A 17,515-nucleotide genomic window follows, 5' to 3' on the forward strand; every position below is an offset into this window, starting at 1 on the left:
TTAGACTGTTGCTCGCTGTAAATTGGCTTAAACTTTCGATTAATAGGAAATGGTCAAGATTTTGGAGTACATGGGAGCAAGAAGGTTTGTTTGATTGCATTTATCTGAAAGCTTTCAAAGATGTCAAAGTTTCGATCAATGAGAAGATTATAAAATCCTGCAGATTGGTACAAACTATGTTATAACATAACGGGTGTCGATTGTGAGTTAATTGTCACAGGACTCTGTCTGTATGCTGTGTATTGACATTAATTTTCAGCATAAATTAGCCCTGTGCTGCAGAAGGCAGCTATAATTTTAAATAATCGTATTTCATAGTTAATCATTGATCATTGATCATTGATAGGGGAATATCTAGTGAGTATACGGATTAAGAACATTTTCATTCTTAAATTCTCGCAATCAGATAATGAACTTTAGCATTCTTTTTTCGTTTCCTATGGATAAGGAGTGTCTGTTTATCTTCAAAGAGCCTCGAGGACCTCGGGGCTATGATTTGAAGATAAACAGACGGATGCACGTACTTTATACATTTATCGGCACAAGTTGCACAATTTGCAACCACAGGGAATATAAGACAGTGAGACAGTTCAAAAACGAACAATGTATGTTTGAATGAATAATGTAGGGTTAGTAGTGCCAAATTTTCGAGAAAACTAATCGAGGATAGATGATGATGATGATGATGATGATGATGTTGATAACTTTACAGAAACATGGAGTTAACATCACAGAGATCCATTGATTCTAGCCATCTGCAATTTTTCATGAGAGTCGACGTTTGGTTTATATTAGAAGTATGAATTAGTAGAGAAATGGCATGAGGATGATGAGGCAGGACCTACTCACATTCTTTTTCTTACAATCCTAGCGGCCAACACGGTATGCAATGTATCTTCTATGAAATGTTGAGGCATGACTTGTATAATATTCATCTAATATTCATCTTCCTCATGCGTGCTCTATAAAATAATCTACTTGGATTATACTATGATTTGAGTTAACATTCATTGTAGTTATATTTACATCTTTTTATACTGAGGTCCACTAAAAACAAACGTTTGTTGCACTGTGCCGCGGAAAGTTTTCACGATACATATACCATACCAGTAAGCTGTTTGCTCCTAGTCATCTCTCTTCTATAATATTTAATATTTATTTGAGAGAATCGCATAATACACCCTTTAACTTTGGCCAAAATTCAAATTTTTATACATGTTTTGAACAATTGCAGATTGTATCCCATTACTTTCAAACCCGTTTTATGTTACGCCCTTTTTGTAATTTTCCGTCAAATATGACCATTTACGTTAACGCCGAGTGTTTGAAAGGTAAAGTTGGTATATTAGTATTTGAACGGTAATTGCAACTTGCAACCCCTAACTTCCAGTTCGTATGCAAAATGTACCTGTTGGACAGTTACAACTAAAATAATGAGTATAAAATAGGAATTTTAATATAAAATTTAAATACATTTTGTAGTTATTATTTGGAAAAAGCTAAAAATATTTTTAATAATGAATTCTTCCCCTACACTAAAAAAATAATGACATCACATTATTTAAAAAATTGATGCAACCGATTTAATATTAAAATTTAATATACATGTAATTTAAATTAATTTTAGCGGATTATAAATTTTTGGAATTAATACCATGTAATAAAAATTAAATTTGAAACTATGACTCAAAAGCTGAAAAATATAAAATATATATAAAATTCAATTTTTAACACAATTTAGATCAGATAAATATTTGTTAATTAAATTTTCAAACTAAAATTCTTATTTTTCCCCTGCCCAATAAAGGAAATTAGGCAAAAGAGTTGCTTTTTATAACGAGTTTCAAAGAAAAGGGATGCAAACTGCAATTTCTGAAAATAAGTGTATAATATTGATTTTGGACCAAAACTAAGTGATGCAAAATGCAATTATCTCAAAGATGTAAGTATGTTTTAGTTATGAAAGTACTAAATTACCCCGTTGACTAACGTTAACGGTCATATTTGACGGAAAATTACGAAAGGGGTGCAATATAAAACGGATTTTAATGTAATGAGATGCAATCTGCAATTGTTCAAAACATATTTACAACTTTGGCCAAAATTAAGGGTGCAATCTGCAATTTTCTCAATTTATTTAATAGTTTAGATCATTTTACAGATACTGAAATAAAAGAATATTTAATCTTGTTCTGATCAACTCTATTATTAGTACACTGAAAGAGGATGGATGGAAAAATCAAGTGGCCAAATGGAAGAAAGCATGACCTTAGTGAACAAGTTGAGGAGCCTTATACAATCACTCCCCTACCCTCACAATAATTTATTTTATCTCTTCAGTTGAAATATTCTCACTGTCACTAATAATTGAATTGTTTGAGTGATTTAAAAATATCTGTTGGAGTTTCAAGTTGGCCGAGTTGTACAATGCACTGATTGAAATTTAAATAGAAGCTGCTACAAACGATTGTTGCGGTATATCTTGCCGTAAAATAAGATTTTGGCGTGTGATGAAGCGAAAACGTATCGCCTCCCTTTATCTACATCTGATATATATGTTCAAGGTCAAGAACTCAAACCCGAAACACCCAACAAATTTAATTGCATAACAGGGTCGATGATCGAACCGAAACATCAACAAAATTGAAGTCCAGAACAGGATAGATGATCAATTTTTTTTTTTGAGAAATGTGTGTTCTAATATTTTGTCATATTAAGTAACCGGTCGCTCTAAAACCCGAAGGTATTAGAAGAAGACCATCTTCTGGATCTTATATTAGTATTCTAACGTGGCACACCAGAAACATGAAAAAGACAATGTGCAATATAAGATGTAGGTAGAGGTTGTTGAACATGGCAAGATTATTCAAAGAGGAGATCCTGTGAGGCCCCATATATTAATACTCAGTTCTTCTCTCTGCAGGAAATGTGGTTAAAGGGATAGCCAGATGATGCATGCATTGATTCTGTAATGCCTATTACTGCACGTAATGTGTGTTCACGGGTTTACGCAGATACATTGGACTTTATTTCCGAGTTATCTTCTCTATTGTAATCGTGGCATCTTGATGAGAAATTCATCTAAACTTGGTACACAAAACGAGAAAGATTAATCTGAATAAGGGGAATGATAAAATCGTAATTGGAGACGTTCACAAGCAAACGATTGTTGGAGCATTTTCAATGGTTGGCACCCCTCAAACGTGCCAATTTTGTCGCATAATAAAAAATATTATATTTTAAATTATCTTTCTTTCATATTATTTTTAACACCATGCTTTTAAAAAACACTTCAATATTGGCATCCTAAGAAGTCCATTTCACTAATTCAATAATAAAATACATAATAAAAATATATTAACGAAATGACATTTTATGAATCATTGAGAACACATTGGGAGCACAAATAAAGTTGACACCCTATTTTATTATGAAATGACCTTTTTTGGCACCAAAAGTTATCATTTGTCAAACCACGTCATGTCATGTCACACGATGTTGACACCCTTCTTAACACCCTCCATTAGAGTTGCTCTTAACGGCATATGTATTAAAAAACTTTCCGTAATATGTATAAATATGGATTCTCAATCTATACACACCAAAAATTCTAAAGTAAACTTTCCTGTGATACGTATAACTATGGATCTCGGATGTATATTTACCAAAAACCCTATTATACATGTATCGTGAATTTTTTTCATAATATGATATGATGCAACAATCGCATGTCGTTGTCCAGACCTCGAAATAAAAAGTTAATCATAAGAGAAAGTAAAGAAAAGCAATTAAGAAATTATTAAAATGTTCTCATTTCTTAACCTCTCAAGTTCAATGCATTTTAATAAGACCACGTCCAAATTCAAGTTGGTTGCCTGATTGTTGCAAATTGTGCTGCCCTACTTTTGATCTTTGCTTTTCAGTAATGTATTTGCTGAATTGTATAGTAAAAAACATAAACTTCCCCCTTGTTTGTAAAGACAGACTCATTGACTCTTGTTGGTTCATCACTCAAGTCAACCAAGTCTTTTAAATAACGCGTTTACTTTTTCAAATTTGGATAATTACACAAAGACTACTTGAAAATTCTTGCACTATTGAGTCTTCAAACAGTTTTTAAAGAATTCGTCTTGTTGTAATTTTGAATAGGTCAAGTAATTAGTGCTAAATGAAGTACTCAAAACTCGTTTAGTACGTACTCGACTCGACTTAACTTGCTACAATAGAATCTTATATAAAAAAATTCACATAAAAAGCGTAGAAAAAGAAGTACTCAAAACTCGCACGTTATAATATCCAGCGTGACAAAACACGGTACGAGAGTGAATCTTGTAACCTTGTAACTTGTTACAAGATTAATCTTTCTTGTAACTTGTTTACAAGATTCACTTAAAAAGCATAGAAAAATGGTTCGATTAAACTCGTTACGAGATTGATAACCTGTTTGGCCACATCATCTAAGTCACTTATTGACTTATAAGCCTGTAAAGTGTTTGTGTACCTAATTTATAAGTCGGATTTTCAACTTATAAGCGGATAAGTTTAAGCTTAGTAAAAACGTACTTTTTCTCAACTTATTTTATTTTTTTTTTGCATTTTTATTAACTTTAATTTAAAAAAATATATTTTTAAATGTTAATCTAATCTAAAATTCATGAAATAATATGATTATTTAAAAATTATTTATTTTGATTTATTTAAATAAAAAAATTATCACTTATAAGTGAAATTATCCAAACTCTTGTATAACTTATAAGTATTTTACTTATCATTTATAAGTTACTTGTTCATTTTAAGTTATAAGTTACTTATTTTAAGATTTCCAAACTAGCGCCGCACCTTACATAAATTTTTCATCTAAACAGACATCAGCCACATAAAAAGCGTAGAAAAACCGGAAGGCGAGTGACAAGGAAAGACATTGATTTAGAAAAGCAAACCGGGTTAAGGCTTGAGAAAACATCAAAGAATGATGAAGAATAAAAAAAATGTGATGTATATAGTAGGACCAGAGATAAAACAGGCAAGAAAAGAAAAAGGATACATTGAATTTGTGAATGCATGTATGTACCACACAAACAAGGAGAGCTCTCTGCAACTGCAAGTGTTTAAACACTCTGCTCTGACACCTGTGATGTATACATGCATACATGCATACATACTTTTCATACACATACAATACACATACAGAGTCTCTGTTAGTCTATTCTAATAGTATACATTTTGTACAGGTACATGCATCCACTTATGTTGTCTCAAATATAATAATAATATTTCATAAATATATATACCTTGGTGCATATGCCAAATCTTTAAATCACAACACACCACCAAACACAGTTTGTTTTTGTACTTGGTTCTCTACTCTTTCTTGGGTTTTTTTGATGCAATTGGAGTTTGAAATTGAAGTTGAATATCAAGTTGTCTGCTTTGTTTACTTGTTTCATCTCATCATCTCTTTTGGTGTATTTCTAGAGTTCTGCTTTGCAAATCAGCTATGCCTACTGTCATCAACTACAGAGGTATATAAAGATTGTGTTATGTTTAATCTTGATTTTAGATTCTTGAATTTTTATAAAGATAATTAATCTATGTGCCCGTCTGAATCATGGGATTTCAACCTGGTTAACGGGAATGTGAATGAGAGTTTAATAATGAGAGTTTAATACAAAAATGTTTTAGAACTTCATTCTCACAAGTGATTTGAATTACCATCATTCAAACGGCCCCTCTAAATCTTATGTGCAAAAGCATGTATATGTGTAAGGTACCTATCTAGAATCTTGAATATTTGTATGTAGTTTCATTGATTATGTTTTGATATGTTATCAGGGGATAATGAATTTTATTCTGCCGGATCAGCTTGTTCTGCTGATTCAGCTCTTTTCTACTCTAGTGGTTCCAATGTGGATGTTTATGGACCATCCCGGAAGAGGGCACGTATTAGCAGCTCTTTTGATTTTGATGGCCTTATGTTTGCGGAGAGGAAATCGTCTATCGAAATTCTTCCTGATGAATGCCTGTTTGAGATCTTCAGGCACCTACCAGGAGGCCAGGAGAGGAGTGCTGCCGCTTGTGTCTCAAAGCATTGGCTCATGCTCCTGAGCAGCATTAGAAATTCTGAAATTTACCATTGCAAGAGTACTCAAACGGAGCAAGAAGTATGCGCGTCTACTCAAGATATTGAAATGATTTCTGCTATTGAAACTAAAGAAGATGTTTGTGATGGTTATCTTACTAGATGCTTAGAGGGAAAGAAGGCGACGGATCTTAGACTTGCTGCTATTGCAGTGGGAACAGCCACTCGTGGGGGACTTGGCAAGCTTTCAATCCGAGGAAGCAACTCTAGTCGAGGAGTTACTGACATAGGGCTCGCAGCAATTGCCCACGGGTGCCCTTCTCTTAGGGTTCTTTCATTGTGGAATGTCCCTTTTACAGGGGATGAGGGTTTACTTAAGATAGCCAAGGAATGCCACCTATTAGAGAAGCTTGATCTTTGCGAATGTCCTTCAGTTTCCGACAAGGGTTTGATTGCAGTTGCTGAGAATTGTCCCAATTTGACTGCAATTACTATTGAATCTTGTCCAAAAATAGGGAATGAGAGTCTCAAGGCTATTGGAAGGTGCTGTCCTAATCTGCAGTCAATCACAGTAAAAAATTGCCCTCTTATTGGGGATCAGGGAGTTGCTAATCTGTTGTCCTCAGCCTCAGCTGTTTTGTCAAAGGTCAAGTTTCAGGCTTTAAGTATCACAGATTTCTCTCTTGCTGTAATCGGTCACTATGGAAAGGCCATCACCAATCTTGTTCTTGGTGGACTTCAGGGTGTGAGTCAGAAGGGTTTTTGGGCATTGGGTAGCGCTGGAGGCCTGCAGTGTCTTGAATCCTTGCTGATTGCTTCATGTCGAGGAACAACAGATGTGAGTCTTGAAGCCATTGGAAAAGGTTGTCCAAATTTGAAACAGATGTCCCTTAAGAAGTGTTGCTTTGTATCGGACAGTGGATTGGTAGCGTTTGTGAAAGCGTCAGGATCTCTTAAGGGTTTGCATTTGGAAGAGTGCAACAGAATCACACAGTTTGGCATATTAGGTGCAATTTCAAACTGTGTATCAAAGTTAAAATCTCTAGCTTTAGTGAAGTGCATGGGGATCAAAGATTTAGTACTAGAAACTCCCGTTCTCTCTCGTTGTGAATCTCTTCATTCCTTGACCATCCAAAATTGCTTGGGTTTTGGTAGTGCTAGTTTAGCTGTTGTAGGGAAATTGTGTCCTCACCTACATCACTTAGACTTGAGCGGGCTCTGCACAATTACAGATGATGGGCTTCTATCATTGCTAGAGAGCTGTGAGGACGGACTTGTGAAGGTAAATCTGAGTAACTGTCTCAATTTGACAGACAAAGTGGTCGCCTCTTTGGCTAGGTTGCATGGTGAAACCCTCGAAGTGCTGAATCTTACAGGGTGCAGAAAGCTTACTGATGCAAGCTTGTCATCCATTGGAGATAACTGCTCATTGCTCAACGATCTTGACATATCAAAGTGTTCAATCAGTGATGCTGGAGTAGCTGCTTTATCCGGTGGAGTGCAACATAATCTGCAGATCCTTTCCTTATCTGGTTGTTCGAATCTATCAAACAAGAGTATGCTTTCCCTTGAAAAACTAGGCAAGACCCTTGTAGGGTTGAATATACAGCAATGCAACTTAATCAGCAGCAGCGCAATTGAGCAGCTTTTGGAAAATTTGTGGAGGTGTGATATCCTCTACGGGGCTAATGCCCCCGTGCTCATTTGAATATGCAAATGATGTTTTTAGTGAAGGCGACAGATAGCACAGGCACATAACTCAGTACAGTTAAAGAAGGGGATAGCACTAACTCTTCGCGGTAGTTCACAGAAAATTTCAGTGAGATTCTTAATACTACCATGGTGGCTCAGTTGTTTAAAAGAAGATTATGGCATATTTTGTTTTTTATGATTAGTTTTTGAAGGCTTCCTTGCTTAAAGGAATGTCTCTTTCGAGTTTGTCAGTCTCTCTCGAGGAGAGGTTCACACTTTTCATGGCCATAATTTTCCGAGAACACCTTCACCCTGCTGTGGTTTAAGGTCTCCACTGGTGATACTTGAGAATCTGCAAATTAAGTCTGGTGTTTGTTTTTACAGGTCCGCAGCCTGACTGAGATCAGATCTCGGGTTCTTGTACTTGTCCTTGCAGTTGGTTCTGGCCATTTCTACCAGCACAGGGTTCAGTTTCAGGGGCTTTGGAGATGGCAGCAAGTCCTATTGTTGCTATCACAACCTTCTATGGTTGTTTTTTTACCAAGTCCTTGTTTTTGTATAGGATATCTTGTCCTATTTCCTGGGTCTCTTGCTGCTGGTGAAACGACCAGTAATGAATTGTTTGTATTGTGCATTTGTGCTGCCCTTTCTTGTAACTTCATGATATGTATTCCTTTCTGCAAGTTTAGTAATTAGTATGTAAGTTGTACATTTTAACTACTGAATAAAGATGCGTTTAGTTTTTACAGAAGTTTATTCCAGCTAACTGAAAGAAAGTGTTCAAGGGCAGCGATCATTAGAAGCCTTAAGATTTTTTTTTCCTGATAATTACAGGTGCAACTTATCATATAGAGAAAAAGGTGTTGCAACCTTCATTAGAGGTTGCAAAACTTTTTTTTCGTGTTGATAACTTGCGTAAGATAAGAGTCTAAGAAATTCGGACGAGCCTGTCGATATTTATTTGATAACATGATCCCATCTGTGCCTTTCAGATAACTTAACCACTGCTGTGTTTATCAACTACCTACCACTATTACAAATTCAGTACATTGAAACTTAGTACCTGGTAGCTATAGCAGGTGGTCTGAAAAAACAACATTTTGTCATACATTGTAAACTAACAATATGTCCTAAACCACACAATATATATATATATCTACAACTCTCCGTTTGTTAAGAAAAGTGCTCCGCTGCAACTATCCGCTTGATGATTTGTTTCATATCCACAGCACTGGATCAACAAGTCAGTGTCATAAGTATAATATATTGACAGTCCCTTATTTTGGCTTCCAAATGATATGATCAAGTTTAGCGCAGAAGCTCTTGTAGAACTGCAACATGACATTGTACAGATACTATTAGGCCTCGATCAGAACTATGCATTTAGTTGAATGATTCAATTACAGAGTACCAAGAAGACAGAAAATATAAATTCTTTGCTACTGTTTTGTGAAGTATCATTCACCTACAGCAGAAGTAGCTTGCAAGAGAGCAGAAGGCTTCATTTCATGTGATATATTTAATTAAAAAACAGATTGCACCAGAAAAAAATACGTGTGACAAGAGACTCTGATAGGCTAAGACCTTGTATAAAGATCAAGGGAAAAAAAGACAAGCCAAATAAAGGTAAAAAGCTTATTGGGTACTTTTGAGTTGGTGAAGCTGTAAACATCTGTGTTTTGAGTGAAAAAATAATCAAAAGAAACAAACAACACGTGAACGCAATATTAATAATTAAAAATATCAAAAGCTAACCTTGTGATACTCAAGTGTATCTCCAGTAGCCTTTCGAACATCAACCATGAAAAGAGATGGTGCCACTTCATAAACCTTTAAACAAGCATTCTATGAGGGAGGAATGTGCAGCAGTTATCAATGCCTCTATACAAGAAGAGAACAAAATATAGATATTACCTCCAGTACAGCAGCGAATTGTCCATTCAAATTGGGAGATCTTCCTTCAAGCCTCGTCTGTCAGACAAGAGTAAAAGTCTGACTAAAACAAACATATATTGTTTGAATTTGGAAGCATCAGAATTTATAACCTACTCTATTTGCTTTATTTTCAATCTCTTTAAATGCACATTGGGGAAATAAATCGTGAGCACTACCTGTGACATCTAATTCAGATCCATCTCAGATATCATATAAATACCTAAAGAGTAAAAAGAAGACTCGTGGCAAAAACACCACAAATGATTTTTTAGGGTAAATGGGGACACCGCCCTGTGGGAAATATATAGCTACAAACACCATAAATATTCAGGTCAGAAAATACAAAAAATTGACCAACTAGAAACATTATGGTCAATCAATTTCTCAAATAATGTAAGTAAATTATCCACCGGGTACAGTGGTGAGCATCTTAACATAAACAAACTGACAGTGTGTAGAAGTTCTACAGACTGGCAGTATGTTTAGTTCTAAAATTTCTTCCAGCTGATACATAGTAGTTTATTTGAGGTTCACATCAAGGAATAAAGTAAAAAATACCCAAATTAAAAAGATGATTTGTTATTTTATTTTTGAAAACTATATCTATTTAAGTTGTTAAAAAATAATTTTGGATAACACGAGCAAGTATCTCCACCATATAGCATTAAGAGTACAATGATCCCTAGGAAATCAGCTGTGCAGCGCCTAAAATCTGTGACAGCATGTAGAATTTGGTTTGAAAACAATAAACTGACCAACATTACCGCAAGGGTATAGGTCAAATACCTTGTAGTTACGCGTATGGACCTTAAGGGTCATCGATTCTGCTACCGATTCAATCGTTGAAATTATGACTCCAGCTGGTTGACGGGAAACAAAACGGGTTTGACGCTTGACATGATCCTGTAATAGGAACATTTTAGTTATAATGCATGTAAATCAAGTAAAAATAAGTTAAACTATTAATTATGTCCCAACAGCAGAAATAACTGATCCAGAATCCTGATACTCGCACAATAGATGTATTTGTATATCAGCAATACACATAAACGTAAACACTGCCACATCCAAACACTATTAATAGATTGATAAAAATATTAAACCGCAAAGCTGTGCAGCAAAAATGCTTCCATTTTTAAATACTAAAAAATATCAGAATTCAGAGGGATGTAAACTAATGCAGGACTCTTGGGACCCTGTCTTTGACCTCAAAGCAACTCGATCTCCATTTTCCATGATAGAGCATTCCACTTCCACATGATACATAACTACTACATAAGAGCAAATATTTTAGTGTACCTGTCGCCTATCGAATAGGGCTGATAGGTTCAACCCTTGAGACAGAGTAATCATCTCAAAGGCATTCATAACTAAAGGGCCACTCTGAGCATTTCCGGATAGCTCAGTTACATATTTATCCTGCATGATACAAAAAATTGGTCAATCAACAGGATATTCTTGAATTGCATGCCTAATAAGAGAAAACTGGCTAACCTCAATGTCATCAAAAACTGCACAAACATCATCCAAACTGACTTCTTCATCTTCTGCAAGATTTACAGACACATAGTTCGTCTGGAACCATGGATGATTTTTTATTCCATCAATTCGAATACGCTGCAAAAAAAATACAGGAGCAAAGGTGGTGTAAACAACTTATTTTCCCAAACTCATAGCAGGCTACATTCACCTTTTTGTTAATACTAACGGAAGGAGAATGAGACATGTATGCTTTGGATGAACAGAGTACTGAACAATTAAAAAGCACAAGAGCAAAGTTCCTAGGAGTTTGCTCCAAAAAATAGGGCCTTTTCGTAACTCCAGGATCAGTCCAACAATCTGTTGCACATCAAATATATTTACATGCTTATTATCATACTGCTGGTAGAGAGTTTGTTTCTAACAAATTAGTCATTAAGGCATCGGGAATTTGCTGGATTACATGGTTATTACATTACTGCTGATAGGTAGTTTGTTTCTGACATATTAGTCAATAAACCAATAAAGCATCAAGAATTCACTGGATAACTGAAGATTAAAATCTTGAAAATCTGCACCAGTCACAACAGTTCAATTGAACAAATTTAAGAAGATGTTCTCTGAGATTATATGTTGTCCATGTGTCTAAAATGTCATAGCACTCAAGCCAGAAACAACTCTAAAATGTTGAAGATCATGCATTAGACGATATAGGTACACCGATTCCACTACTTAATAAGTTATGCACATTTAAGAAGCAAAGTAGGTTGCTTTGACGACAAGAAGCTAATAAAAAACCCATATTATAAAGCTTTGATATTTTCAGTCTTGTTTTTGGCTTACATATCATTATTTCATATCATGCCATCAACTGAAGCTTACACATACAATTTTAGGCCAGCACCAAAGGAATTAACCTAAATGCAGTTTACATGCAGTGGATTCAAAATTAAAATCTAGGCAGTACATCATGTATACACATATAACAAAGTTTCATAATTGAGTATTAAAGAAACAACATCATATTAGTCACTTACAGTTTCAGGATTAGGATCAAGTATTTTGTTTATCAGCGACTTCGCACCGGCAGAGAACCAATATGGACAAGAAAAATCTGCAGAACTGACCTACACAGAAGCATTAATTTTTTTAAAGAAACTTAACAGACATGACTGGACCTAAATTTCTGCATCAGGTGTGCAGAAGCCAGTCAGTGAAACTCTAATCCCAGGTTTAATATAAGCCAAAATTTTAAAATGCAATTCCTGACTGAGTGACCTCCTGAAAAAAGTCCGGGATATCGACTTAAGAAGTCAAAAATCATTAGGTGAAGATGCTAGACATGTAGGTACAATTTATCACTCGGGTTTTTCCTTGATATCCCCTCGAAATTTACCCTCATTGAAAATTATTAATTTGTTAAATAGAAAGATATATCTGTCATAATTCGAGACTGCTAGATATTTAGTTTTTAGAGCCTGATAGCTGTGTTGTTTTCTGTTAATAAGAAAAACTAGACTACTAGGGGCACACTCTTTTGCAGGTAGTATAGCGACATCAGATTTTTGAATTATGATAATGATAATATAATGTAATTATCCGTGTGATTACCCCAATCATATAGTCAAAACTGACTAACCTTTTTATACAAGGTTGGGAGGTCTATCTCATTAAAAGGGAGATATCCTGCCATTAAAACATACAGTATAACTCCACAAGACCAGATATCAGCAGCAGCTCCATCATAACCTTGGTTGCTAAGCACCTGACAGCCATTTATAGGAGACTAATTAAAAAAGTACGCATATACACAAGTAAATACTATGTGAGGATTATACTATAAAAAAAGTGAACTATATAAAGATTAAATACAAGTGAAACTGGGGAAACTATAATTTAGAAAATAATTCAGTAAGGAGGACAAAGCACACTTCTAGCATGACTCAAACCTCTTTTCTCGCCCTATCTTTTTCATATAAAATTTAGATAGAAATCAGAATACCTACATAAATGAGGGTTTCTCTCAACCTAACTATACATAGTGTACCATCTCACGAACAATAAAAAACTGTGGTTAGGAACAATAGAAAATAGACAACTCCGTATTGCTTGAATTTGAAACATCATGTGAAGAGCATAGTCTGTAACTTCGTTTATTTGTTTGTTATAATAACATTGGCGTATCCGGTGTTCTGAATATCCATTAGTTCAATGAAATGAGAGAATCAGGCACACTTAAATGAGAAATATCATAGTAAACAGTTTCCAGCAAATAATAGTGTATTGGAGAGCCTACATAGGTATGAAAAGTAAGAAGAAATGTCTTACTAGATGCAATACTGAATTCAAACAGTGTTGTTATTTATCAGATTTCAAAGTTTATTTCTCTTTTTTTTTTATTTTGCAAAATTGTGTTATGGTAATAATATTAGCAGATTGTGTATGTCTTGCAAAGTGTTCACATGTACTCTCTATAAGCTGTCATAGTTACGCATCACACACACACACACATATATACACTTGTTCAAATAGAAATAAGCCTTAAAATGAAAACTAGAAACTAATCTACACCCTTAGATCAATCTCATCTAATGCCCCCTATAGGCACCACACAGAATTAAGATACACCCTCCCATACAAAATTTCAGCTAATCTCCTCCGTTTTTAATTTGATTTTCCCGTTAATCGGTGACCTTTTTTTTAAATCCAACTTCACTCTATTTTTCTCCATCATCCAACGATCAATTTGCATACCATATGTGTTATATTTCTTCGCGATTTCAAAAAAAAGTATTTTAATTTCTAGTTTTCATTATAAGAGAGTTTCTAGTGGAGTAGCACCCTATATATAATCCAGTTACGGAACAAAAAGAGACATATCACAAGTTGACTGCAATAATAGTAATTAGTAAGTGATACATTTATTGAATTAAATGTACAAGTCAAGACTCACCGACCAAGGTCATATTTGATCATACCACATAGATATACATTCGGACAGCATGGTAATGTGAAAATTATACTGCATTAACCATTTAAAGTATATTAATTAGGTCCAAGTAGTACTCTTTTTCACCAGTTCCACTAGTGGCGGGTTCAGTCAACATAAAGATGCACGTGAAGTAACATTAGAACCATGTAAGATACTATGCTTTCAAAGTGCGACCAGTCAATTTCATGGACGTGAGAAGTTTTACCTCGGGTGCAATGTAATTTGGAGTTCCACAAGTTGTATGCAGAAGTTCAACACCCTGCAATCATATGAAACAAATCCACAACAGACAACGGACAATGGGTCAAAACATTTTCAGCTTTCACAAGTGAAAAAGAGAATATGATTCAGCAAGGTTGCTAACTAAAGGCGTATTACATAATTCTATTTCATACTTTGTCCTGATAAAAAAAACAAAAAGAAGGTATGCTTACTTGTTGTTGCAAAGCACTTAGTCCAAAATCAGAGACCTTCAAGTTTCCATCGGAACCAAGAAGAAGATTTTCAGGCTAAAAGAAAGCAATAAAATTCAAAATTAAGGATATAAGTACCAAAATTTCTTATTTGAAAATAAGAATACCTAAAAAAAATTTTGCACCTTCAAATCTCTATGGTACACACCCTTACTATGGCAATGTGCTACAGCATCTATAAGCTGTTGAAAGTATTGCCTAGATTCCTTTTCAGAAAGCCTTTTTTGATTAACCTGCCATATAAGTTACGTAATAAGGTAATAAGTTTCACTTCACTGATGCTCTGTGACTGTGATTGACCAGTCCCCCATACTTCAATCTTGGAAGTAAAAAATGCTAAAAGTTCTACATGACATACTAGAAAAAAAAAACAAATGAAAACAACCATTTTCTGATTCCATAGTGCCACTGCTCTTTTAGCTTGGTAAGTTATTATAAATTGTTATATCCTATGCATTGCCCTTCTAACAATACCACACACATCAACTACGATTTAGTTCACAAAGTTGACATGCAATGACATTATCCCTCTTTTCTCAAGAACCATAATTTCAACTCCATGTTACTTACTGGTTCAGGGTAGTAATACAATTTTTATACATGCATCAATGATTGCTCGTGACAACCTACACGGTAATCCAGGCAAAGCAAATTAATATTATGTCATTCTAAAGACATCATCTTTCTCTATCAATTTTTTAACATTGCATATAGATCTGTGCATTTCCCATGAGGTGTAGTACTGTAGTCATCAAGATGTGAACTCCACAATTTAATCAATGTGTTCAGCGGGAACGATTGTGTCCAATGAACTAACCAGAAATGGTCAAAAATATGAATGCAAGACTCACAATTTTATCAAAAAGCTCTCCTCCAGTCACAAACTCCAGTATAATATAGATTTTTGTCTGACTGGCCAAAACCTATAATAAAAATAGCATAAGACAATTAGCGAAGGGACAAATTATCAATAAAACCTCCTTGCAAATTGCAAGAAGATGCCTTATCATCAAACAAGCAATATTTTTAAGAAAAGCATCATATGTATAGAGTACAGAAAGGAACAGTGTATATACCTCCTTTAGCCTGACTATGTTAGGATGCCTTACGATTTTCATTATAGATATCTCTCTCTTGATCTGAAATCCAACTCAAATAGGTGGAAATTAGCTTCTAGAAACAAATATTCTGCTAGCATATTTAGTTCTAATATACTAATATTGTAACTGTTCCATTGAAATTTTTACTGGTTCTTGTTAAACTTCATTAGGTAGCTAAGCTAGTAAGATAATTATGCAAACTCATTCAAGGAAAATTCTTCTCAAGGGCAGCCAGAGAGAAGCCACAAATTTTAAAATAAGATAACAAGCCACAGTAGCCAGCATTACTACAAGTCTACAATCATGGTCGTTAAGGCACAACAACAGAGGAGCAAGGTTAGTTCAATATAGTTTAATCAGGTAAGGGACACTACTTTCCTATATGAAATAAAATTTGTCAATATAAATACACATACGAAGTAAGATTCAGGTGGAGAACCAGGTAAATATGAAATCTAAGAACTTTAATATAAGCCATTATATGATGACATAAAGCAGCTTAGATCAATTTCGTAACTGATTTTCAAATTACATTTTATTAAAATAGTGCTCACTACTCACTAGTTCTTCTAGGAACAGTTTTTATCTAAACCAAAGCACATGTGGATATATTAAGAATGGAGAAAGTCTGTGAGCCTATACTTTTCAAGGATAAACGGAGATTATTTAAGAAGTCATCTTTTTCTAGCATCAACAAATAATCGACAGCATGTTTCACATTCTTAAGGCATAATGGTTAAGCTGCATACATCACTTCAACCGAAACAGAAATTCAAGATCATGCATCCAGAATCAAAAACAGTAACTCGGGAAATCTCCATAAAGAGCCAATTTACAGGCAACACAATTATCAAATTCAGCATCATTAAATATAAGCTAGCAAAAAACAAAAACCTAAATTCAAACGATTGCAAGTAAAGGAAAGTCGTAGAACCTGATTAACCATCTTGTGCTTAAGTATCGTGCTCTTAGTCATAACTTTAACAGCAACACTCTCACCAGTCTCGACATTTTTAGCAAACTTAACTTTCGCAAAAGTTCCTTCTCCAATCGTTCTACCGACTTCATACTTCCCTACTTTCCTCGTTCCCTTATTCATTCTAACAAAATCTCATTCAACACAAATTTCTTCGATTTTTCGATCAAAATAATCGTATAAAACCTAATCACACAACATATATAACTCAAAACTCATACAAATTGCTAAATCACATTAAATAAAACAATTAAACAATGATTAACTACTTCAATTCAACGTGTACATACAATATGTATATATAATTGGGGAAATTAAAGCGTGGATACTTAACAGAGAAGAGAGATTGACCGGAGAATGAAGAGAGATGATCGGAGCTCCGGCAATGTGATCGGAAAGCTAACAAACTCAGGTACAGCTCGATTCACGAAATGTATAAATAATTTGTTGAATTGTCCTATGTATTTACGGATTTTACATTTAATATATGTTACGATTTATTTATTAATTTAAACGATGTGAGCTGAAAAGGATACGTGAATATTTTTCCGCTTATATATGAGGTGTAAAAAGTTTACAAAAAAGTGAGTAAAAGTGATTGACATTTAACTCCACATCTTCGTTTATGGTTTTATATCGATATAGTCACCCGGGCAAAAAGGGCGGGGTATGATCAGATTTGGCTCGAATTTATTAATATATATTCGGATTTTGTTTAAATTTGAATTAAATTTTTAAATTTTGTTCGGATTTGATTGAATTTGATATTAGTATTTGAATTTGACATTG

At 34.4% G+C, this 17,515-nt stretch overlaps 2 protein-coding genes across 6 annotated transcripts; one reads left to right on the forward strand and one right to left on the reverse strand.

Moving 5' to 3' along the window:
* The first annotated feature begins 5,067 nt into the window (after positions 1-5,067).
* Positions 5,068-8,284, forward strand: LOC141708909 (EIN3-binding F-box protein 2-like). Of its 2 annotated transcripts, none has more exons than XM_074512742.1 (2): positions 5,068-5,522; positions 5,863-8,284. In XM_074512742.1, the coding sequence occupies exons 1-2, from the start codon at positions 5,498-5,500 to the stop codon at positions 7,785-7,787; spliced, it is 1,950 nt and encodes a 649-aa protein (XP_074368843.1). In that variant the 5' UTR covers positions 5,068-5,497; the 3' UTR covers positions 7,788-8,284. The 2 variants fall into 2 exon arrangements, with proteins under 2 accessions (XP_074368843.1, XP_074368842.1); XM_074512741.1 differs by having other exon boundaries at positions 5,069-5,522; positions 5,833-8,284.
* Positions 8,285-8,700: 416 nt separating this feature from the next.
* On the reverse strand, positions 8,701-17,269 carry LOC141708913 (CBL-interacting serine/threonine-protein kinase 24-like). Of its 4 annotated transcripts, none has more exons than XM_074512750.1 (15): positions 17,078-17,269; positions 16,685-16,850; positions 15,727-15,789; positions 15,502-15,573; positions 14,776-14,883; positions 14,612-14,686; positions 14,383-14,436; positions 12,825-12,950; positions 12,223-12,312; positions 11,201-11,323; positions 11,006-11,125; positions 10,493-10,609; positions 9,686-9,742; positions 9,527-9,601; positions 8,701-9,102 (listed from the first exon to the last, which is right to left on the reverse strand). In XM_074512750.1, the coding sequence occupies exons 2-15, from the start codon at positions 16,847-16,849 to the stop codon at positions 9,049-9,051; spliced, it is 1,299 nt and encodes a 432-aa protein (XP_074368851.1). In that variant the 5' UTR covers position 16,850; positions 17,078-17,269; the 3' UTR covers positions 8,701-9,048. The 4 variants fall into 4 exon arrangements, with proteins under 4 accessions (XP_074368851.1, XP_074368850.1, XP_074368848.1 ...); XM_074512749.1 differs by having other exon boundaries at positions 17,061-17,269; XM_074512747.1 differs by having other exon boundaries at positions 16,685-16,912; positions 17,061-17,268.
* Positions 17,270-17,515: the final 246 nt, after the last annotated feature.

This window comes from Apium graveolens, chromosome 2 (genome assembly GCF_009905375.1).
Source record: "Apium graveolens cultivar Ventura chromosome 2, ASM990537v1, whole genome shotgun sequence".
NCBI lineage: Eukaryota > Viridiplantae > Streptophyta > Magnoliopsida > Apiales > Apiaceae > Apium > Apium graveolens.